At 39.8% G+C, this 25,505-nt stretch overlaps 1 protein-coding gene across 1 annotated transcript; it reads left to right on the top strand.

Moving 5' to 3' along the window:
- On the top strand, nt 1-25,048 carry OVA9 (glutamine-tRNA ligase, putative / glutaminyl-tRNA synthetase, putative / GlnRS). The gene is made up of 23 exons (XM_087694370.1): nt 1-507; nt 9,219-9,269; nt 9,344-9,415; nt 11,020-11,119; nt 11,316-11,411; nt 11,559-11,620; nt 11,705-11,806; nt 11,993-12,091; nt 12,274-12,426; nt 14,688-14,743; nt 19,377-19,467; nt 19,554-19,640; nt 20,469-20,666; nt 20,750-20,848; nt 20,965-21,096; nt 21,193-21,329; nt 22,364-22,463; nt 22,671-22,766; nt 23,122-23,222; nt 23,306-23,411; nt 23,485-23,574; nt 23,675-23,804; nt 24,643-25,048. Exons 1-23 carry the CDS (start codon nt 358-360, stop codon nt 24,738-24,740), a joined length of 2,406 nt encoding a protein of 801 aa, XP_087550496.1. The 5' UTR covers nt 1-357; the 3' UTR covers nt 24,741-25,048.
- The last annotated feature ends 457 nt before the right edge of the window (nt 25,049-25,505 follow it).

Raw genomic sequence — 25,505 nt, 5'->3', positions numbered from 1 at the left:
CGAATCCCTCACTCACCCTTGTTACCCATAGTCCTACACGCTACTAGTATCGGGCTGCTGGTATGGGTTTGTGATCTCTTGTTTGCCGTATAGCCCAAGTATCTTGAATCGATTTTTATGGGCTTACGCCTCTCGGTTGTCGTATCACGCGAATGCCTTGAATTGATTTTTTCCGGGCCTAAGACTTTCCCAGGTGTGACGCAAGAATCGACCTCATTTGTGCCTAGGGTTTAAGCGTCCGCCATTTCTGCCGATTCTTGTAGGGGAGGTGGAGGTCTGGTTAGCTGCCACTGCTCGTCTATCCTCTTTCCCCGCTAGCCTTTCCTTCGTCTCGCCCCTCAGATCTTGTCCGTGAAAATGCCGGCGGCCGTGGACAAGGCGGCCAAGGAGCTTAAGGATAAGGCTGCTCGCGAGCTGTTTCTCAAGATCGGTCTTGACGAACGGACAGCAACAAATGCTGTCGCCAACAATAAGGTCACATCCAACCTTTTGGATGTCATCCGCGAGGTATCATGCATTATCAATACTTTAGTCTGGATGCCATGCATCTCATTGTTTTTTTTTTCACCATAGGTATGTCGATGCTAATACAATGCATGTCGCCTGTTGAAGCTCAGCAAACTAGCACGACTCCTTTAAGTCCTTCAACTCTTTAATAAGGAGCAGAGAGCTAAGGAAAGCTCCATTTGTTTTTGACGAGTATTAGTGCGTTATGCCAGAAATTCCTATTTCCTTATCTCAGATCCTCGCGTTAATGAAGTTAAGCTTATGGTTATATATATGTTTGCCTCGGCATACTTTCCTCGTATCAGTGATCGATTAAAAGAAGCGTTTAGAGCCATTCAGTTTAGCTATTGTATTGCACAGTCTAGTTCATTTCTAAAATTGGGACCACAATTGTCTTTTTAGTAGTGTATAGAGCCATTTGTTTTGTCCCTTGTGCTTATAGAGCTTCGTTCATAGATACACTAGGGACATCAATCTATTTAATAAGTAAACTGATCACTCCAAACATAGACATCAATCTACTTAATAAGTAAACTGATCACTCCAAACATAGGTACTAATGTTATCCGATTTTTAGGTAGTGAAACATTATTGTGCACATGTCCATCATAGAATCATATTGTTGAATATTTCTTTGATGCATTTGTTTCTATGAAGACAAGAAGGCTCAAAAAATGCAAAAGAAACAGCAAAGCTAAAACCTGAAAGTAGAAGAAAATCCTACATTTGATGTGTTAAGTGAACATGGAGGGTTAATCTCCAATACAATAGTTAATATGAAGGTTTTGTAGACATAATAAGCAAACGATACATCATTGAGTAGAGTATCTTAAGGTGCTAGGATGCACAGTTACCATATAGTGTAAACTAGCCCATGTTGTAATATTTTGGTGTCGGTCAGATCATGTAGGCAAATTTTGAGAATGAAATGAACTACAAAAGCTAAAGCCCAAAACTTAAAAAGGCAAAAAGTAACGTGACTATGCATTGTACGAGCATGGAGGGTTTATATGTGAGTGTGCAACGGAAGTGAAAGCAATAAACTCAAGGCATGATTCACAAACACGACGGATAGTGAACAAGAAATAATAATGAACTTAGAGAGAATTCGCGAACTAGCAATGAAATATTGTACTCCATCCATTTGCAATTAAAGTTAAAGAAAAAGAGGTGTCAGTTTTGGGTTCACCAAGCCATCCATTGTCCAAGATTTAAGTGGTAAAGTGTGTATTTTAGTTTATGCAATTTATTTATTTGCTTTAATTATTGATTAATCAAATGATTACCACCCTCTATGAGGAGAAAGACTAGTTTCATTCATTGTAGATTTTGCCTAGTTATGATGAATATGGTAATGAAAAGTGTCATCACCACTTTACAAATATTTAAGAACTTTGTGAGAGTAATACATGATCACAAGTGGAGAAATATCTAGCTTTGGGGTTAGTCATCCAAGATCTTTAAAATTAGCTCAAAAAATTGTGAGAGGTAGGTTTAGATCAAGAAGGCCTTTAAACATCTTATAGCTGCTGTCTTAGTTACAAGGAGGAGTCAAAGATTAGTCTACATGAAAATTTTGATGGAACAAGAAGAAAATTTAAATGTTTTTTGTAGAAGGTGTAGTTGCTAATCCTCATGCATTTTCAACACTATCTTGATGATGATTTTGAAGTGGGGCTTATGAGTACACTCCTCTTAGGTACAACCCTCTCTTAGTTTGTACTTTGAAGTCATAAGCAAGAGCTCTAATATTATTTGTCAAGAAGTATGATGGCTCTCTTTGTATGTGTGTTGATCATAGAGGATTCTATAAGATACCATTAGGAATCATTATTTGCTTTGCTTGATCTCAACACTCTTGGAGTGACTTGGAAGAGCGAATATATTCACAAAGATTAATCTTCGTGGGGTCTATAATCATGTTAGAATAAGATAAGATGATGAATGAAAGACAACTTTTTGAACAAGGAATGATCACTTTGAATATATTGTCATGTTGTTTGGTCTCCTAATTACTGTAGCAGTCTTCTAACATCTAATGAATGAGATCTAGTGTGAGTACGCAGATACCTTTGTGGTAATATATTTAGATGACATTCTAAGATTTTCCAAGAATAAAAAAGAGCACGAGTATCATGTGCGGCTTGCTCTTGATAAGTAAATTGAAAAGGGCTTGTATGCTAAATTGAAAAAGTGCTCCTTCATCAACTAGAAGTGGAATACATTAGATGTATTGTCCCTTGAAATGGAATCTCAACAGATCCAAAGAAGGCGAAGACTATCCTTGAATGGGAAGCACCAAGATGAGTTTGAGATATACAATACTTCTTAGGATTCGTAAGCCTTTACTAAATCTTCATTAAGGATTATTCCAAGATTAGTGTACTACTCAAGTGATTAACATAAATGATAAATTTGTGTGGAACTCTGATGCAGAGAAGACTTTTCAAACACTTAAGCAAGCCTTCACTATGGCCCCTACATTGATACGTATAGATCTATCCACGCCTTTCTTCTTGGGTATTGATGCATTAAATTTTGATCTTGGTGTTTTTTTTTCCATGCTGGCAATGGTAGCCCTTCATGAGTTGTCAAGCCTCAAATTGACGGCAAGTAAGATGGAGTAGCTTTCTTTCTAGATTTGATTTTGTCTTGATATATCAACTTGGGAACCAATAATGAAAACCAAATGCATTATCTTGATGCTTGTCTCTAAAAAAGGAGATGCAATTTATGACCAACAAGGTTCTATTCTTTTGAAACTAGGATAATTTTAACTTTGCTCAATTACAAGCAAAGCTCCAAAAGATTTGATCTTTCTTCTATAAGTCAAGAAAGAACTTTCTAAGGATTTGTTTGCCAAGAATCTAAAGCAAAAAATCCAAGAAGGGTGTACAGATCTTGAAGGGTTCCAAGAAGTTGAAGGTCTGCTTTATTATCAAGGGCTACTGTATATACTACTTGGATCACTTCTGTTACATATACTCCTAATGAGACATGACCTTCCTATTGTAGGACATTTTTTTCTCTTGAGACTATTGGTGACCTTAAATGTAGAAATTAATCAAAGAATTTATACCATGTGGTACATGTGATACGTACAATATAGTCAAAGTGCCTCCCCATTGGTCTCATGGGTTACTCCATGCCTTGCCTATTTCTAATCACCCTTGGTGATCTACGTCAATGGACTTCATGGCCGATGTATCTTTCTCCAAGAGGTTTGATTTTATTTTTGTGGTGATTCATAGATTTACTAAGATGAAATACTTTGTTCCTATCCACAAGATGATTACTTTTTAAGGCACAATCTATCTTTTATTGAATATATCTACCGCTATCATGGGTTACCAGATGACATTGTTTTAGATTGAGGACCATAGTTTGTGTGTGGTTTTTGGAGAAGTCTCCTCAAGCTCCTAGGCATCCAAACCAACGTCTCTTTGGCTAACCACCCTCAAAGTAATTGACAAATAGAGAGAGTAAATCAGGACTTGGGACAATATCTACAATGAATAATCAATCATCATTTAGATAATTGGGTGGATTTACTTCATTTGGTTGAATTTGCCTACAATAATACTAGTCGTACGTCTACCAGGCAAACTTCATTCTTTGCCAACAATGAAAGAGACCCAAAAATGGACATTTATATGAGTTACCCAATAAATTAACTAGCAACTATGAATCTTATCAAAGATCCAACAACTATGAATCCAATTGACACCCTAAAATAGACATTTATATGAATCTCCCAATGAATAATCTAGCAGTTATGAATCTAGCTGAACATTTGCCAAAGATCCATAAGGAGTTAGTCACATATTTAACAAGCCTAAGAAAGATATAAAGAAAATACCGATAGACAATGGATGCAACTTCCAACTTACAACATTGGAGATCGAGTTTGGCTTTTATAGCAAGATTTATGTTCTTCTCGCCCCTTTAGAATTTAGATTATCAAAGATTTGGGTTGTTTAGGATAATTGGCCAAGTGAATCGAATCACTTGTCGTCTCCAGCTACCACACTCCATGAGAATTCATGTAGTACTTCATCTCTCAATCTTGGAGCCTTTTCATATATCCTCAACAAAGGGAAGGAGCTTAAAGCCACCACCACTTGTTGAAATCGAAGGTCACCTAGGGTACGAACTCGAGATTATTCTTGATTTCAAAATCTCTTGTAGAAGGCTTGAATGCCTTGTTTGGAAGGGCTATGATGCTAGTGAGTAAACATGGGAACTAGTGTTCTATCTTTGATGAGCACTTGGTAAAGTAAATAAGTTTCATCAATGACATCCATTGAAGCCAAGAGCCTTATGAGAAAACCCACCGCTCTTGGTGGAACACATCGTCAAAGGAGGGGGTAATATCCATGGACAACAAGAAACCTAGTATCTTCTAGAAACTCCTAGAAGATTCAAGAAAGTTCTATTCTAAGAAGGTTTAATAAATTTTTGGAAGGTTCTAGAGGGGCACTTATATTAGTGCTTACATTAGCATTGCTTATGTCATCACTTGTGTTAGCAATGCTTATGTCATCAATGATTGTCATCATCTAGTAGCTTTTCCTTAACCTTCTCAACTCTAGTATAAATAGGGGTCTTGGGCTACAAGTATTTTAGTCTTGCTAACATTAGTTGTGAGACTCCTGTGAGGTAAGTCCTCTCTAGTTCCAATTCAAGCCATGTATCTCTAGTTCTTGTTCTGTCTTGTTTTGTGTTTAATCTAGTCCTGTATTGAGGTCTTGTCTTGTATCAAGAAATATATTATTGTATTTCATCATTTTGTAATAAGAAATAAGTTTTTTTTTTTCTTCAAGTTATTCTCTTGTAAGTTGTCAGGTGACAATCCTTATCCTTGTGAAGTTCTTATTGCCCTTATAACATGGAGAAATGGTGATAAAAGAATTGTTGGTGGAGATTGCTCAAGTTCTGGTTGCTTAGGGTTGCTTTGCATAGTGAGATGCATAAATGAATGCTACATGTGTCAGAGTGCAATGAACATGGAAGCGTATGGACAAGATTGAAAGACAATGAACACGAGAGAAGAAGGAGAGGAAAAGAGACAATAGAATGTAAAGATCTGCAGTCAATGAATGCTGAAATGAAGAAGAGAGATACACGTATACGAACGGGCTGCCAAAGTATCTCCTCGAGCCGATCTCTTTCTCTCACCACTTGAAACACAAGTGGAGTGGTAGGCGAATTGTTGATTGTAAATATCATAAATTCTGGCCAAAAAATGATCAAGGTGGCTAGCCAAAATTGACCGACTAGCAGCTAGATGTGGCTGATTGGCTGCAGCAGTCCAATTGCATCAACGAATTGCTCGTGAATTGCCATGTGCCATTGCCCCTAGCCCAAAATTGTTTGAGCTACCTAGTAAAATATGTTTGCTCTTGGTGATTGCTGAAAATGCAAAATTGATAGGAAATGGGTAATTGTGCGTGAGAGAACTAATTGTACAAACTGTAGCTTGACAATGCCAGTCTAGGGGATGACTAAATCTCTAACATTTCCTCTCAGATCTTGGATGTGGCATAAGGCTCATGGATTTAGAGTGTTGTCGTAGAATGGCTTGAGGAAGCGCCTTCGTAAACAAGTCTGTCGAATTGTTCTCTGTCTTGTAATATACCACATTGATGGTCCCATCCAAGATCTTCTCTTGAATAAAATGGTATTGTATCTCAATGTCCTTCAACCTAGCATAAAACATAGGGTTCCATGCCAAAGCAATGCAACCCTCTGATGCCATGAAGTGTCATACGATCTGTCTACGGGCAACCAAGCTCTCCTAGTAACCTTCAAAGTTGCATTGTCTCGTGGTAAAAGATGCCGCTTTACACTTCGTCTTTCTAGAAGAAAGGGCAACGTTGGACTACTTTTTGCTATTCCACGAGATAACACTTACACCTGAAGTAAAGCAATATCTTGTCATTGATCGCCGTTGGTCAATATTGATGGTCCAATTTGAATTTGTCCAACCAAAGCCGAATCTTCAATACCTGATAGATAATGAATACCAAGATTGAGGGTCCACCTTAGGAACTACAAAATCCTCATAGCAGTTTTCCAATGAACCAACTTGGTCTTGCTCATGAACCCTACAAGCAAAGCCACAAGAAAGCACAAATGAATGAGAGTGTTAAGAAGCCATATCAACGACCCAATCAACTAACTGTAGTGGGTGGCATCGCGGCCAGAGAATTTGCATGGGCCAGTTCTAGTTTGTATCCATAGGAGTAGAAATAGCCTTACATCCCTCCATCTCAAACGTAGTCAAAAGCTCCTTGTTGGGAGTTTAAAAACCTTCCTATGGAGTTTGCCAAATCTCATGACTTAGAAAGAAGTAAAGAAGACTCATATCTGTCATCTTGAACACCTCATGTAGTGCCTCCTTTGTTTGCTTGACCTTCAAGGCATGGGCATATCTTAAGATGAGATCATACACATAAAGTACGAATAATACGTGCCGTCTAGCTAAGGTGTGGACATACAATTGGGGATTGGAAGAGGAACATTGGTACGTTAACTTCCCTTGGAGGAATGAGTCTATCTTCTCACTCTAAGCATGTGGAGTCTATTTGAGGCTGCAAAGGGCCTTCTTTAACTTGTACACATTGTCATTGGATGAGGAAAAGCTAGGAGGTTGCTCAAGATAGATCTCCTCCTTCAAATCTCCATTAAGGAAAGCAAGCTGCTTCACATCAAGCTAATAAACGAGCCATCTCCTATGGCTAGCTAAGGCAAGAATGACCCTAATGGTAGCCATCTAAGCTATAGGTGGTGCATGTGTCATGGAAATCCGCCCCTGGCTGTTGTGTGAAGCCCTTTGCAACGAGCTGTACTTGTGCTTATCCAAAGTTTTATCACTATGATACTTGGTCTTAAAGACCCATTCGACCCTAATAACCTTCCTATGAGTGGGTTGAGGCACAAGATCCCAAGTGCCATTCCACTCATCTCATCCAATTCCTACTCCATAGCCTTCTTTCAATGCTATGACTAAAAGCCCTCCTTTAGGGAGGTGGGCTCTCTATCTTGTATGGCATGAGGCATCAAACAATAGTTAGTACAAACAAGCTCGGTGTAGTGTGCTTGGTTACTCCGAGAATGCCATAGGCCATTCTTTGGTTACCACTCCTCAAGGACTCCCTCAATCCTTGAATCACGGGGTATATCATGTGCCCACCCGGGGGAGGGGGGGTGATACTCCTCTCATTGCTTTATCTCTACCAAAGTCCTTGGAATGTCCATTGTTGGTGTTGGTGAAATGGGTGAATCGAATGGTGAAGCAATCTCCTTCTCCATTGAGAGCGAAGCCTCAACAGGTAGAGGCTCCAAAGGCATTGGAGTAGGTGCCCAACTATTACATGAATCTCCAAGTACGGGATGCTCATTACTCCCCTTTGCTAGAGACTCCACGAATCTCCTTGCACAAGCGGATCATGAGTTGCCTTCCAAAGGTATTTGTCATTGAGATGGCCAAACCGAGCATGCCATAGCTTAGTTTGAGTTTGAGAAGAAAGAAGAAGAGAAGAAAAGGCAAATGAAGTCCGTATCTTGTAGACTCCATTTTCCGCATGACTTGCACGAAGAACTTGTTGGGATATCCCATTAAGAACTTGAAAAGAGTCCTTATCAAATTCAACTCGCAAACCAAGAGCATAGATCTTACTTACTGAAAGGAGATGATACTCTAAACCCGGCACATAGAGAACCTTTGATGCGTGGGCACCACCTTACCCATCCAGAATTAGCTGCATATTACCTTTTCCTTTGATCATGACCGAAGAGCTTTCACCTATGAGAATTTGCCCATGCATTAGATGCATATGAGCAATACTATTTGAAGGAGTCATGTGGTGGTAAGCACCACTATCCACAATCTTGTCACGAAATTGTGGGGCCAACATTGTTGCATTAGTGGTCGTCGAAGGAACATTCTCAATCTTCTCCAAATGGAGGAAGGCGACGGATGAAGGAGCAGCCGCCGTTGGAGTCTTTTGTACTCTTCTCCTTCTTGGTGTCCTTCTTGTCCTTGTTGGGGCAATCCTTCCTATGACCTGTGCCACAGATGTGGCAAGTAAGCTCCTTGGCTCTATCTTGGTTGTACTTGTTGTTGTTGTTGTTCTTCTTCTTCTTTCCCTTTTGTTGTGAAGATTGACTAGTCAAAGCCTCTGTCTTGAGAGCGTTCTGACCCTTGAGTTGTTTCTCTTGGTCCATGACTATCGGAATCAACTCTTGCCACTTAAGTGTTTTTGTCCACCTTGAAGCAATCAAGGTAGAATAAGATGCACTAAATCAGGGCGGTAATTGTAAAAGAAGAGTTGTCGCCATGTCCTCCAAGGTAATCACCTTCCTTGCATTTTGGACTTGCATTTGTAATTGTCGAAGCTTATTGACATGCTTCCACATAGTAAAAGACTTGTTGGGACTCAAGTTCGCATTTGAACCTAGCACTTTGTGCATTAAAGTTTGAGTTTTGGGGATGTTTAAATGAGATAATGAAAGCTTAATATGTAATGCTCCTCTTTAGGTTTGAGTCGTTTGTTGCACCCTCAATTTGGTACATTTCAAAAATTTTACTTTTGGACTTGGATACCAAATGCAAGTAGTTGATGAGCTGTTGAGATTTTTAATTGATGAAAAAGCAAAGGGACAGCAGATACTGTTGCCAGCTAAGGTACATTATTTTTTAATTACAGGCTGGAGTACAAGAAGGATGTAACAAGGCGACAGGCAACCTTTTGTACATGGTAATACCTTTCCAGTGTTGGTAAGAATGCAAGAGGTATCTAGACATATAAATCATGCATAGTTTTCAATGTAGGTGGCAACAAAGTATCCTGCTAATGCATTGAAGCACCGTTGCTGGTTTCTGGATTACATCACTGAGTCCAAGGTACATCTCTCTCTCTCTCTCTCTCTCTCTCTCTCACAGATAGTGTATATTAATTTGAAAACTTGTCAATATGGATGATCCTTAAACAGTTGAGATGCTGTTTTTTGGTTCAATGCACCTGCTTAAGTACCTGCATTTGCAGAAAGATGCATTATGGCCATCCAGATAGAGAAATAAAAGTGTGTGAGGATTATAATGGAGAAAAGTTTTCTGAGGGATGTCCAACAATCGTAGCAGGATGAAAAGAAGGGTAGCTTGGCACTGAACCTCTTGGATTTTACCAGTCTGACAATAGACAAATTTGATGGTGTGGCAGCAATGTCCTTTTCCTATACCCTTTTGTTTCCCATCCGTGTTCAATGCACATTTCTTATTTTTGAGCTTTTCACAACGGTCACCTTATTTACCTGATATTTCAATTGTACCATTAGTTCTATTAAGGGGAGTTTCTTATCTAGGCACTCTCTCTTTTCAAGACATATCCAGTCGCTCCAGTGGAGGAGTTTGTTAGGTTTGTTTTGAGAGATTATCTGGAATGCTACAGTCCAGCCAGAGTTTTATGTATGCTGGTTAGATGATCTCCCACAAGATCCTCATCGTTGGTAGTGTTACTCAGATGGGGTGTCAGGGAGAAGAAACAATATAAATAATTCTTTAAAAATAACAGAAAGCATAATGCGAGCAAAATGAACACTGGTTCTTACTGATTTCATTTTTTCTCACATGACAAAAACAATTTGAATTGAAAACAGAAAGTGGAAAACAATTAAAATAAATTTTCAGAGAAAAGAGGTTTCTATTACTAAACACATAGATTTCTATTTATAAAGACCTCAGTAACAAAGCTTCCCTGACCCTTGGGAGATAACACCAGCCCTAAGGTGCTACCAAATGTGTCACTATAATTTCTGACTATAATTAGTCTTTACTATGCTATGATACCCAACAGACATTGATGATCAATATCAGGATATGATCACTTGTTGAGTGATCAACAGAGAATGAGTCTGTGTCAATCAGTGGGCATACCTCTCTAGGATTAGTCTGTATTTTGTTATGATACCCCAAGTTGGCGCTAGACATATCATAGGGATACCGGATTACGATCACTTTATGAGTGATCAGCAGAGAATGAGCCAGTGTCAATCAGTGGGCACATGATAATCACCTAGAGTGACTTGATTCATCAGCTATATGTCTTCCTGATCCAGGGTGAGAATAACCAGTTAGGATTAAAACATTTCCAGATCACAGTCTGAGTCTAAAGCTCGTTTTGTTGTAATCTAGGCTTGGTACATTGTAAGGTTTGATCAGGAGTCTCACTTGAAAAGTGAATAAACTTAAAGTCTAAGAGCCATGACATACTGCTGGAGGATGTTATATCCATATAGTATGCTTAAAGGACTAGACAGGCTTCAGGAATGAGGAAGTCTGGATTCTGGAATGACTTTGAGGAGCTTATGAGGCATTTTAGGCTGATACATCTAAGTAGTTTCCTTGGATGCTGTTGCTCCTCATATTCTATCAACATGTTTGCATACCAATTTGAGAGGCCAATGCCTTATCCACCTAGTTAATCTGATCATGCACATTTTTATGGACAGGTAAAAAATACACCTCAGTTGGAAGCAGCTTTCTCTTTCCTGTCTCGTGTGGGCCCAGAAGATTTTGACACAGAAGAGTTTGAGAAGTACTGTGGTGTAGGTAAGTAAACGACAGTATGTGCGTTGGTGACACGCTTATATAACTTTTCATGAAAGTATAAAGCATGCATATATTGTTTACCCTAGATTTGTATATTTTCAGTGCTCATTTGCAGTTGGATGGCAGTTGCATAGAATGCTGGAGTTAGTCTATCAAGGGTTTGTTTCTTTGTTGGTTCCTTGTTGCTAATGTGCAGGTATTGAAGTTACTATTGAAGAGATCAAGAGAGCGGTTGAAGCTGCCATTGAGGAAAACAGAGAACTCATACTCACACAGCGATACAGAGTCAATGGTGTGTTACCAAGGATACATATGGATTTTCTCTTTTTAATCTAATAAGAATTGAATTACAAGCTGCATAACTCCTATGAAGTGTATAAGGGTACTCTAGAAGAGTCTATTGTTGAAAATGAGCTTGGCTTTATTTGAGAGTGTGCAGTTGGAATATTGCTTGGCAAGGTTCGGAAAGATCTACCCTGGGCAGATGGGAAGCTAGTGAAGGTAAATTTTTTCCCCTTTGAAGTAACCCACATACTAAAAGGTTGTTCTCTTAAGTTTTATTATCTGCTACTAATTTTGAGGCAGGAGGAGATGGATGGAAAACTCAGCGAGCTACTTGGAGAGAGGACAGCAGAAGATGATGAGAAACCTGTCAAGAAGAAGAAGGAGAAGGCTGCTAAGGCCGAGGTATACATTTAACATATTATGGAAGTTTAAAGCTAATTTACTAACTTTTGGGTGTTGTATTTCACATGAGTTTTATTTCATTGTTCTTTTCAGGTAGTGTATTATGATAGTATTGAATGAATTGTGTTTCTGAGTGTTTTATTTGTCATCTGGCTTATGGGAAAGTCTCTGCATCATGTCCAACAGGAGGTAACTGCTACAACTGCAGCGGCAATCACATCAAATGCTACTCCTGAAGAAATCAATCCTTTTGTCATCTTTCCTGATCCTCGCGAAAATATACAGGTACACTTTCATCTGAGTACCTTTGAATTGGAAGATACTCCTGTGTCTGAGTTCAGTTGTCAATTCTTTTCTAGGCAGGTAGGTAGGACACCTGGAATTTTGAGTAACTATGTGTCATTTGCTTTGGTCATTGAAATTTTTAGATTCGTTCAGTATCAGCTGAAGTATAATTCTTGTCACAGGTCCACACAGAGATATTTTTCAGTGACGGTACAATCTGGAGGCCATCCAACTCAAAGGAAAAGTTGGAAAACCACCTCAAGTTCACTGGTGGGAAAGTTTTTACAAGGTTTCCTCCTGAACCCAATGGTTATCTTCACATTGGGCATGCTAAGGTAGAGAATTCGTTTTCTCTCTGAACTCAATGGTTATCTTCATATTGGGCATGCTAAGGCAGAGAATTTGTTTACGACTATATGCATGTGTTGTTGATGAACTTGGTTGTTACTTTGAGTTGATCGCATGCATGCCATTCCCTAAATAATATTCAATAAGAGGGAACCTAGTGATGGAATTTGATTTGCTCTGTTCCCTTTCCATTAACTTTTGGATGGTTGAAAGAGTGCCTGTATCTCTGATGTTAGCAAGAGAGTTGTAAAGAGATATCAAGGAGTTCTTTGATGTCGAACGATCAATATTAGATCAACATCAGGTGAAACTCTTAAATTAGCTTGGAGCTGCAGGTGAAACCATGGCAACCAAACATGTGGAAACTCTCATACACAGTGTGGACCTGCCAAATTGTAAAAATAGGCTTCAGAGCTGCAAAATCATAACTAATCAGGAGCAAGAATCAATAATCTGAACAAGTCCTGTTGCCATTGCAGCTGCCAGCTTCCATTCTCATTCTTCTTCTGACTCAGTCATTCCCCTCTTCCCTCCTGTAGGCTGCAGGACTGCACCGGCTGAGTCCATTGTGCCAGCCCTTCCTCATTCCTCTTCCCTTCTTTCTGTGATGGCATGACAAGTTTGAAGAGCCTCAGCTGAACTTACTCTTGCTCCTTCAACAAGCTTACTGGGTCTTGTGGTGAATCTATTCTTGCATCCACGGCCAACCATTTGCATAAGACAACTTCACCTAGGTTGGGTATCAGAGTCCAGAATGATGGTTCTCAGCAGTGAGCTAGTAGATGTAGGTATCCCTAGACAAAGCCCCCCAGACATTTGTAGAGTAGTTCTTTTCTTTGATGTGTTGACTTAGGGCAAAGGCTTTTCTAGCCTTGAAAACTAAGTCTCTATTAATGATCTTTCCTTCCAAATGGTAATAGCATTATTAGAGGGGCTGGAGATGGGGGAGGTCCAATACAGAAGCGTTGAAAGAGGGCACTCTCTTCTACTCGTTAGGAAGGGTGACGTTGTCCTTACATCCTGAAACTGGCCTTTCAGAATTCAAAGGCAAAAAAGCTCAAGACTGGCACACTCATTCAGCAGTTAGAACATGATCAGAAAGCACAAAAGGACTGGAGCTAGATTGTTGCCACACAATCTCTCAATTCATTCTGTTACCAACAATTGATTGGGCCAAATTCTTTGTGACCCTTGCCCTAAATTTCATGAGCCAAGGTACTTTTCAGTTTCTTTGAGCAGATAGTGTAGGAGTTATCCCTCATGTTTCATAGACATTAGGGGCCTTGCACTTTGTATTGTTATCAATAATTTTCACTGAGGTGGCTTTTAGTCTTTTTGTGGTAAGCAAAATCTGTAGTATCAACAGGAGAGTTGCGATGAGGTTGCACAAAATCTTTATATTGAAATGCATGGAGTGAAAGAAGACATGGCATAATGAGGTTACAACAGACATGATTACAAGAGAGAGAATAAGAGGGAAAAATATTTCTACTACATGAAACTGAAGATACAACTGCCACTTAATCATTTTCCACTCATTGCGAGGTGCCTCAAGTGTCTACTCCAGTAACTTCAATTACTCTTCTCACTCGACCCAATAGTTATATCCACATGAACCACCATCCAGCTAACCATCTAGTCCATATGCTCAACCCCTGTCAATGTCTTAATTGAGAATCCAACCAGTGTTTGGTGCACTTCATGGCTTCTCCTTATTTAGAGGCCTTATAACATTGGGCACTTGAAGCATAGGCAGCTAATTTAGAGGTGAGCATGCAATGCATGCAATGCATGCAATAGAATGACCAAATGTTGCAAACTCTTTCTGGTATATTAATTGGACATGTTATTCTTTGAAGTCGATTTACATGCTTATTATAGAGGGAAACTTGTAGGGTCGGAAACTGTGTAGGGTTGGAGGCAATTTTTGATTATCTTGCATAATGGCACTTGAAGCGTAGACAGGTAATTGAAAGGTGGGCATGCAATGCATGGATTAGTATGTACAAAAGCTGGGGAAGCCCTTTCTGGTCTGTTAGACTTTTTGTAGTCTTTTGAATATTTTATTCTCAAATTGATTTATATGTTCGATGATCAAAGGGAGCTGTGTAGGGCTGAAGCCTTTTTCAAAATTCTTACATTAATTTGCATGATTATCTTGCATATTGGCATTGATTTAATCATTGCATGGTACAATGATCTCATAGAAAATTTTTTGTACTAAAACTGTGTAGAATTGTATTTCCAGGCTTTATTTGTAGACTTTGGATTGGCAGAGGACAGGAATGGCAATTGCTATTTGAGGTATTTTGCCTTTGTGGTTTTGTTTAACTTTTTTGTAGGAATCTTGTCTGGAAACCACAAATTTAGGGGCATCCTAGTTTTTTTACTTTTGCATTATATTTTAAGATCAGGAGTTCAAAAGTGTGAAGCGTTTTTGGCTGCCTGCAGTTGAATATACTTGGCTCTTTTTTGTAAGATGCAAATATGTTGTTTCGTTTATCGGATTCTCTGAATTTTTGGCCAAGCCTTTTTTGTTTTTGTTTATTTTGGGGGAGGGGTTTAAAGAATGGGACATGGAAGAAAACTCAACATACAAGTTTTCACATGAGCATTAATATGTCTAAGTATGTTTGAAAGTTTGGGCGAAGAACTTCAAATAGGAGAACAACTATCTAAGTAGGATGAGAGAGTTTGAGTAAATAGGCTTATAAAAAGTACTCATATATGCACAAAAAGCGCAACATGAGCTACAGAGGTCCTTGCACTCAAGTGAATAGAGAGTATAAGAGGGTAGCTTTATATAGCCAACGTCAATCACAACTTGAGGAAATACCTAATGGTGTGGTATGACATTTTTAGCAGATATGTCAGCTCATGTGTGAGTTTGTGCATGCAAAGGTTGGGCACATTATTTAGGATATTGTAGACATTTTTTACGGTCTTCATTTTGGTCATATTTAGCATTTATTGCTGGCCGACTTGATCATATTGAGGACATATTTTTGTCTTATATATTCAGGCTCCTCCTCCTCACTCAGTGACTCATCTGCTGTCACATGTGTGGAGATTCCGTGGAGAGAGGAGCCAGTGCCGGTGCCCACATATTCAGTGACTCATTGTTGTATGCAATTGTCTTGTGTTGGATATATGGATTCCATTTCTCGAGCATACATCCGAGTTCTCATCTGTATTGTGTTCTTCAGTGTTCTTTCGTTCCCTTTCTCTTTTGTCTTGTGTTTCAACAGTTTGTTATAGCAGATGTTTACGCTTCCATTGCTGCTCCACTTATCAAATTTCAGGTTCTATGCTCCTCCTATGTTTTCTTTACTGATTTCAGGACTGTTTCGACCATTGCTGATTAGGTGATTGTTGCTCTACCCAAGCAACCTGTTTTCCTGCGTTTTTACTGACATTAGCGTCCGTACTACTTGCGTCAACCCCTCTCCTCCTTGCATGTCAGTTCCAACCTGGATTTTGGTGTCTTTGCTTCTCCTGGCTGGTTGATTGCATTATTTGGCCGTTTTTTCTGTTTCAGGCAGTTTTTGCTGATTTTTTGACTTTTCGCAGCAGATTTCTTTGTATTTTGGTCAGATTTTGGTGAATGTTGCATGTGAACTTTCATTTTCTTTAGTTTGTGCTTGTGGTTTGGTTGTGTTCCCTCTCCAAATACCTTCTTTCCTCTACTTCTCTTCTAAATCCTCTACAAATGGCTCCTTTGTGCACATCCATTGATGACAAGTTATATGGATCTGCTTATCTTACATGGGGTGCTGTGATGAAGGCTTGGTTAATATAGAAGCGGTCATGGTACGAGGTTTGCGGAGCTATTGAACGTCCTCAACGGCCTTTTTTTGTTCGAGTCGATTTTGATGAAGACAGCCATGAGGAAGCGGTGCTTATAAGGGATTCGGACGATGCCCGTGCTTACTCGGCCTTACTTTGGTGTGTATCCAAAGAAGTCCTATCGGCAGTTATCTCCTGTAGGACATCTTTTGAAGTATGGATGAAGTTGGCTGATGTACGCGGCACCTTCCACCATGAGGGCAGTTACTCTTTATGGACAGCTCCAACAAATTCCATTCAAGGCCAAAGATACTATCTAGTCTTTTCTACTTCATTTGATCTAGATCCAAGACCAGCTTTGGCAAATGCAGTGTGCCCTTTTAGAGGCTCATCTTATTGGACTTGTACTCTCCAAACTCCCTTCAGTGTTTGATGGAGTAGCGAATGCTTTGAGGGCGCAGACATCATCGACTCCTATCAGCTTAACACAAATGACCTCAATGCTGCTTGAGCATGAGGCATCATTGTGGTTATAGGAGAGGCTTTCGTCAAGTTTTGGTGAGGCTCTTGCAACTTCAGCAAGGGGTTTGAAGAAGAAGAAGTCGAAGACCTAATGTTACCATTGTGGAACGAAAGGTCATTTACAGAAGGACTGCAAAAGTGTTAGCGGCTACTAGGAAGAAAAAGGAGAAGAAGATGAAGGAGGACGTGGACTCCTTCGACGAGTCATCATCTGCTTGAGACTCAGACTTCAATCCTCCACCAAGAAGAAATGCAAGGTGCAGAAAGGATCAGCTTCCTTGGATTGCAGGAAGGGATTGATGGCCCCTTTCTCAGTTGCTTTCTAGTGGTGATGACGACGACATTCCTTACGACTCTTCAGTGGCGGCAAGCATTGGTGGGGTTCCGTGATGTCGGAAGAGAACCCAACGAATTGTCCATTTGCTTGTGAAGAAGTCATAGCACTAGAGTGGTAATTTGTAAAAGGAAGGGTGGGTCGTAGAGGAAGAGAAAGGTATCTATGTCTTTTGGTGATGCGGCATAAACGAGGGGGAAATTAGTAGATGATTCCGGATCTGCAACTTGTCTGTGCCTTATTTAATAAGCAGGGTCTTTACATCTTTGAGCTCCTACGCTCTGATACCATGTAAAAAAATAGCATGTATGCTTTGATACCATGTCAAAATAAGCAACATTGCAGAGAGATAGTAGGGTTTGTGGGGAGTAATATAGTGTGTGTACGGCAAACACTGAGAGAGAAGAGAAACTCAGAAACACAAGAACATGATGATGATGCACTGAATCATGCTATGAGAAGAAAAGCTGATACAACGAACCTAAAGCTTAAAATATAACTGCATTGTGTTGTTTGAATTAGGTGGCATCACTTGTGGGGAATCTGCACAATGAAGGGAGTAAAACGCAATCCTTCGGGTATTGAGCTATTGAAGTAATCCCTAGAAGGTAAAAGTCGGTTGTTGAGGGAGCGAACCGCATTCCTCTAATGTCGTCAAAGATGTGGAAGATGATCATTGGCTATTGAGGGAGTGACGAACTGCAGTCCTCCGATGCCAAGGAGTGACCTGGGCAGCAAAACACAAATCCCAGAGTGTTGGAGCTGTTAAACACAAGGAGAGCAGCCCAAATGCTGACTCCAGATGATGGAAGATGAGCTGGGCTGCAAAAACGCAGGTCCCAATAGCCTTGGTGATAGACAAGTGACGCCAAGTGATGGAGGAGGAGCTAGGTTCAAAAAATGCAGGTCCTAGTAGCCCCTGTGATAGTTAAAACGTGGGTCCCAGCAGCCCTTGTGATAGAAAGTGATGAAATCATTGATGCTCGGTGATGTAGACTATCGCCAGAGGCCAAGATGTTGACGCCAAGCTGGAGATGATGACGCTAGGCAAGGAGGAGATCTCCACACTAGAACGTAGGTGAAGGAGGAGCCTGGTGGAGAAGGGTGTATGCCAAGCAAATGATGGTGATGTTAGGTGGAAGATGCTCCAAATGCAAGGTGCGATGATGGAACATGGTGCCTGAGGTAGAAGAGGAAGGGTGAAGGCAGCAATGAGCCATGAACCGCAATGTCCTCCTGAAGGGGTGTGAGGGCAGTGGAAGGGGTTGGTGAGAGAAGGGAAGGGGGTGTGATGACGGAGGAAGAGGGGTGAAGAATGACTTAAGAGAGAGAGGTTGCGTGGTGAAGAATGAATGAAGTGACTGCCTATTTATAGGCATAAGTTGTTTAGGGTGGCGGACCATTGTGTGAGCGCCCATTGAAAAAGTGGCCCATTGAAAAATTGGCCAAAATGTGGACACTAGCCCTTTTTGGGGTTGTCAGTGCGAAACCCTAAATAAAGTGTGTAAATTGAAGAAATGGTTTCTCAATAGAGGGGACGTAGTCCATTGGCTTTGAAAGGTACTTAGATCATAAGTTAAGAGCAATCTCAAAACCCTTTTTAGGGCTGTTAGTGCAAAACCCTAAATAAAGTGTGTAAACGGAAGAAGTGGTTTCTCAACAGAGGGGATGCAGCCCATTGGCTTTGAAAGGTTCTTAGATCATAAGTTAAGAGCAATCTCAAAACTAGTGGAAACAAAGGCCATAGATGAGATGGAAAATTCACCACTTCCACCCAAATGGTACAGGCTTGCTGAAGAGCATGTTGAAACATATTTGTACTTGGATTGGGTAGAAATACAAGGGACCACTTTGACTTGCATAAAATCTTAATGCATGCCTCCTTGAAGGTCAAAAATTTTCATATACATTTTGAAACCTTGTATGCTGTTCAGGATTGTACGACATAGGGTATCCAAAAAGGAAAAAAAAAACTAACAATAATGACAAAACCACACACTTTAACATAAGCACTTGAAAGTGTTTTCTACTACATCATAGTTTAAGAGCTACTTGATTTTGAGCAACAGATATGATGATAGAATTTGAAACCTCGTATACTGTTCAGGATTGTACAACATACTCCCCCCCCCCCCCCGCCCCCCCCCCCCCAAAACACACACACACCCGGGTATCCAAAAAGAACAAAAATACTAACAATAATGACGAAAACACACAATTTAGCATCAGCACTTGAAAGTGTTTTCTAAATTCTACTACATCATGGTTTAAGAGCTACTTGATTTTGAGCAACAGATATGATGATACAAACCCTGAAGCTGAGAAGAAAGAATATATTGACCATATACAAGAAATTGTTCATTGGATGGGATGGAAACCTTTCAAGGTAAACTTGATTTTTTGAAGAAGTCCAATTTTTTGTGCTTTAGTCAACTGTTTCAACTGGATCTCAAGTTCATAGTGGGTTTCCAGGTCACATATAGCAGCGATTATTTCCAGGAGCTGTATGATCTAGCAGTGGATTTGATCAAGAAGGGCTATGCATACGTGGATCATCAGGTATGCTAATCTCGTACTATGCATCGAAGCTTGTGAAAACTTGTACTTTCAAGTGAAGCATAACCATTTGGAATGCACACTCCTTTTGAGGCCCTCCTGAAAGAACTTGAGCAGTGTTGCAATTAACATTCTTGCCTCCAATGTTTAAAGTTGATAGATGTTAGCGTAGACCAGACATGAGTTGAGGATGTTATCACATGGAAGTGTTTTGCATTAACAAAGTTACGACTTTAACCTGTCACAAAGGAGATCAGAGATGAGTTAGAGATATCATTTCATGGAAGAGAATGCCCTTGTCATGCCAATGAACAACAACAAGTATGGAATGGGCTCATATGCTAGATGCTTGAGATATATTGCTTGCAACCTTGAAATTGGTTAAATTGACAGAAGAATACATTAATGCATGACTTCATCATTGGGAGGCTTTGTGTAGGGTATTGTTTTTGTGCAACCGATAATTCCACAAGGTTGTCCCCTTTGACCTTAATATCTGTACGCACTATATTATTCGCTAACAGTCCTCTAACTCAGTCTGGAGGCAACAAACACAAAGCCAGAAATAAGCTGCTTTCCTGAATCCTGAAATACTTTAATAAGTCAATATTTTTGGTTCTTTGTTTGGAAAATTTTCCAGCCTGTAGTGGGCTTAAGCACTTCTTGAACCTTCAAGGAAGAGGTAAAGGCCAATAGGGACTCACTATATCAGGAGTTCTTAAGATCTCAGCTGAGTTTAAATTGAATACAGACTTGGATTTTTACTACAGGGCATTCTTAAACTGTGAAGAGTTATCCTTTTATGCATTGTGCCTTGGCTCTTTTGTCCAGACTCCAGATGAGATCAAAGAATACAGGGAAAGGAAAATGGAAAGCCCATGGAGGAACCGCCCAATTGCGGAGTCACTAAAAGTTTTTGATGACATGAGGAGGGGATTGATTGATGAAGGAAAGGCAACCCTCCGAATGAAGCAAGATATGAAGAGTGACAATTATAATATGTATGATCTGATTGCGTATCGGATAAAGGTATGCATTTCACTAAAGTATAGCTTCATACTACCTAATATAAGAGTCTCTTGTCTGGATAATGATGTGTCTCTGCTGGACAGTTCACGCCTCACCCACATGCTGGTGACAAGTGGTGCATTTATCCAAGCTATGATTACACACATTGCATAGTTGATTCCCTTGAGAATATTACTCATTCTGTAAGTGTTGTTTTAAGCTGTGTCAACTGTCTTATTTGACACTAACCATATTTTGTCATTTTCTGGCAGCTTTGATCAAGCATTCACAGCAATGTTGACCTTGTTTCTTTTGACAGCTTTGTAGTTTGGAGTTTGAGACCCGAAGGGCATCGTATTACTGGCTTCTGAAAGCTCTAGATCTGTATTGTCCTTATGTTTGGGAGTACTCTCGATTAAGTGTAACAAATACGGTCCTTTCAAAACGGAAGGTATGTGCTAGCTCTATCAGTGAAGTGACCATATCAACCATCTGTTGTTTGTAGATTCCCAGTCACTTACTGTACTATCCAGCGTATTTTGAGCAGCTGAACAGATTGGTTCGGGAAAAATGGGTAGATGGATGGGATGATCCCCGTCTAATGACTTTGGCAGGTTTAAGACGAAAAGGAGTTACTCCAGAAGCGATAAACACTTTTGTTCGTGATGTGGGGATAACAAGGAGGTACTCAGTTATTTTTTATCTTTTTTGTTCTCAGGACGAATGGTGGAGGTGTTCCAACAAACTTCCTGAGTTGAACTTTAGGATATGCTTAGTTTTAGCTTTGGCCAGATGGTATGAAGTTAGCAATGCGTGTTCCCAGATAATTGAAAAGCTCTTTTTGCTTAGTTCTAGCTTTAGAATATGCTTAGTTCTAGCTGTAGGATATGCTTGGTTGAACCTCAGGATATACTTAGTTTTAGCTTTGGCCAGATGGTATGAAGTTAGCAATGTGTGCTCCCAGATAATTGAAAAGCTCTTTTTGAAAAGTTACATGGTGTTGTTTTTTAATCAAGGAATCTCCAAAATTATATTGCATAGAAGCTTGCAAAACCTAGGTCTATGACTTACCTAGTAAACCATATACAGCAGAGTGTTGGTTGAAGAAGAAAGTTGTCTTTATACCCATAGTGGGCTTGCTCTCCTTGGTATGGTGTGTTGCTCATTGGACTAGGACTTCCCATTGTGCGAGCTGGTTCCCATATCTTCCTTTTGTGGCCAGTGTCTCTGTCTGTCTACATGCCTGTCTGCCTGCCTACCAGATCAGCACCTGTCATGTCATTGGCTGCACAGTCAGTGGTGATGCTAGGTGTACGCGTTCCCACTAAAAATGTATGTGTCCTAACAGTATCTCCACCTTTGTTAAAGAAGAGCATGCTTGCTTAATATCCTACCTTCACCCATCCACGAAGGTTGGCACAAGGTCCAACTGCCACATTATCATTGCAATGCTGAACCTTGAGCATAAAAGTTGATGCACCTAAGCTTCATATAATCCAAGTATGAAGAAAATAATATTTGTTGACATGATAATTTCTTGTACTATAAACACATTTCATCATTAGCTGTTGTCTTGTTTATTGGTTCTTCCAGAAATGTATTCAACTGTTTTCTTCTAATTCATGTTGTGAGCACATAAGTTTTCCTACTTTTTTTTGGAAAGTAAACTTGTGACCAGCTTTAATTCATACAAAAAGTATATTTGCTTATGTTCACAGTGACAATAGCATGATCAGGCTCGATAAAGTTGAGCATTACATTCGGGAGGATCTGAATAAAAATTCTCGAAGAGTGATGGTTGTTCTGAAGCCTCTTAAGGTAAGATATCCTAAGTGTCAAATTGGGGAATGCCACAAAAACTGGATGTGGTAGGTGACACTATGTTGGGACAAGGACTCTTGGACAATATTACGAGTTCTTACTCCAAGTCACACTATGTTTGGACAAGGACTCTTGGACAATATTACGAGTTCTTACTCCAAGCTAAGCACTCTTTGAATTGACAATGAGGAACTGTTTTTGCAGGTAGTGATAAGAAATCTGGAGGCAAGTACTATAATAAATCTGCCAGCAAAATTTTGGCCAGATGCTGTTGACGGTGATAATGCATCCCATTATAAGGTAATTCATTTTGTCTTTTAACAGTAAAGTAGACTTTAATTTGTACACACTAGATCGTAATATTGTATTTCTCCAAATGATTTGTTCAAACTTGACACTCCAGCAGTCTGTGTGGTTTTCTCTTGCTCTAGTATACGGTGAAATAGTGAAATGGCCTGAAGAATTTAATTAGTACACATTAGATGGTGGTGATGTATTTCTCAAGCTAGTCTGTTTCCAACTTTTGCAGTCCAGATCAACCATATATGGTTGCATTATCCTTCTACCAATCCATCTGTCTGGTTTTCCCTTACAGAGTTTCCTGTAAAATATAAATTAATGTATGGTCTGATTTGAAATTGTGAACACCAAACAGGTACCATTTAGCAGAGTTGTGTACATTGAATCATCAGACTTTCGACTCCAGGATTCCAAAGATTATTATGGTCTTGCTCCTGGAAAGACAGTTATGTTGAGGTTGGTTACCTTACATGATGGCTCTCTCTTTCATATTCAAATGTTATGATCAGACTTATGCACTAGTCACACGGACCTTGCAGATATGCTTTCCCTATTAAATGTGTTGATGTCATCTATGCGGAGGATAAGACCACTGTGGTGGAGCTACATGCTGAATATGACCCCACAAAGAGCACTAAACCAAAGGTATTGTTCAGCTCTTGGCCTTCTTTAATTGTTAACTATTGTGCCAACAGTAAACATTTACTCTGTTATGCAGGGTGTTATTCATTGGGTTTCCGAGCCTTCATGTGGAGTCAGTCCACTGAAAGTGGAGGTTCGATTATTTGAAAAGCTGTTTCTTTCAGAGGTCCGATTCCCTTCAATTGACAAGTTTCATTCATAATGCTCTCAACTAGTCTACTGTTCCAGTTTGGTTGATAACTAGTACATGTACTGAATGGTTGCAGAACCCAAGTGAGCTTGAGGATTGGCTTTCCGATTTAAACCCAAATTCAAAAACAGTAATCCCTGATGCTTTTGCCGTGCCTTCCTTGGAACATGCTAGACCTGGTGAAAAGTTCCAATTTGAACGATTAGGTATAAATTTATCCTATGATGAAGTTATTATAAGTTTATTTTGTCTATTGTGCTTCTGATAGTGTTCAATGTAAGATGTACAAATTTAAACTTGTAAAGCCGGGATGAAAATGAGAATGTTATCAGCCCACTAACTATTAATAGGTGTACATATGGCTTTGAATGTCAGAAAATAGGGATGAGCTAATCAGGTTTAGGCTGTTTTAGAGAGTTGCATGCGACAATTGTTTGCGGGTATGACTAAAAGTCACCATTGATGCAGCTGATTACATGGACAGCTGTATAGAAGGTATTCATCCAGTGCAGGCAGTGGTATTATTGAATGGTAGTGTTCACTTGATGCTACTTACTAAATGATGCTTGAGTGGTCCAAGCGTCACCTGCCTCTGTTGACTTAACCTTACGAGCTGATGCAACAAGTGTCATTGGATACGTATAGTGAATGTTTTTTATAATCCAGAATGCTCTGTTTTGATGATATGCAAGATCTAGGTCTTTGGATTGAGCCCATAATTACTAGAAACATGTTCAAATCTGAAGTGGTAGTTTCAGTGAGACAAGGGTGTTTATTTTGCGGATCCTCTTCAAGAGTTAGAATCACTGTCCAGCACATCTCTTTCTAAGACAAAAATGTAGTTGCTTTCTGTCTGTCCAAGAGTATCAGGCTAAGCAAACATAGCTAACTCCTAACTGTAGCTACATCCTGGGCCCTGTACATCACTGACCTGGCAACAGAACATAGAAAGCTATTGAATAAGTGGGAACCAATTGAACTGTGAAATTTGTAACTGTATGTAGAACTTCACAGGTTTATTCTCAGCTTTGTGTCTTCTTGCAGGCTACTTCTGCGTGGACATGGATTCGAGCCCCAAGAAACTAGTCTTCAACAGAACTGTTACTTTAAGGGACACCTATGCAAAGGCAGGGGGTAAATAGCTACCCTAGAAGTTTCATATGTTGCTTGTAAAAAGATAGGGGATTGCACGTGCGGTGAAGCTTACTCAGAGCTGGCAGAGAAATTGATGTTGCTTAATTTTCACCGAGGTCCACAGCAAACATCTCTTGGTGTGAGGTGATAATTAAGCTTGAATTGTATATTATAATTTTGTCAATTTGACTGTAAAGCGAAGGATATCTTACAAAACATGAAATCACGACTGCTTATGCAAATGATTTAACAGGCCAATTGTAAAACCTGGGTGATAACCTAATGCAGTTGACCATGGCCAGGCAGCTTTGTAACATCTAAGAATCTTATATTTGTCGGTGCTTGTATGTGTTTAGTTACAGTCTAGGTAAAAGGGATTTCATCCTTACCCCAAAAGTTTACCATTACTATGTGCTAATCACGGGATCTTACCCATGCGCAATGCTAGTGTGTTTGAGTATGCATGCTTCTGAAATTGTTTTTTAATACAGAATGTGAGATTTATATTATATTCGAAGGTAAAATATTTACATCTCCCCTAGTAGTTGGGGGGAGCTAAGACTTTGGCCCTTTGACGAGCTTAAAAATGGGCTTGATAGCCTCATCAGACTTTGTCATCTTTTTGACCATATGGGCTCCAACCTCAGCAGGGTGGAGAATATTCCGAAATTTTTCAGAGGCTTCATTCAGATTGCCTCGGCGGTCTCCAAGTAGCATCTGCTTCCACCCAACGATGAGGTGCAACTTCATCCCTTACATAGCTCTCTTGATCT

Source organism: Lygodium microphyllum, chromosome 15, assembly GCF_053477565.2.
Source record: "Lygodium microphyllum isolate KBCC chromosome 15, Lygodium_microphyllum_v1.1.10, whole genome shotgun sequence".
Classification (NCBI taxonomy): Eukaryota; Viridiplantae; Streptophyta; class Polypodiopsida; order Schizaeales; family Lygodiaceae; genus Lygodium; species Lygodium microphyllum.
This window is presented reverse-complemented; position numbering and strand designations above follow the sequence as displayed.

Bases quoted from the DNA above. Each gene is read 5' to 3' on its own strand.
- OVA9 (XM_087694370.1), top strand. From the start codon at position 358: ATGCCGGCGGCCGTGGACAAGGCGGCCAAGGAGCTTAAGGATAAGGCT. The intron at 14,744-19,376 runs GTATTTTGCCTT...TTTGAGCAACAG, and splicing joins AATGGCAATTGCTATTTGAG to ATATGATGATACAAACCCTG. The intron at 20,667-20,749 runs GTATGCATTTCA...TCTGCTGGACAG, and splicing joins TGATTGCGTATCGGATAAAG to TTCACGCCTCACCCACATGC.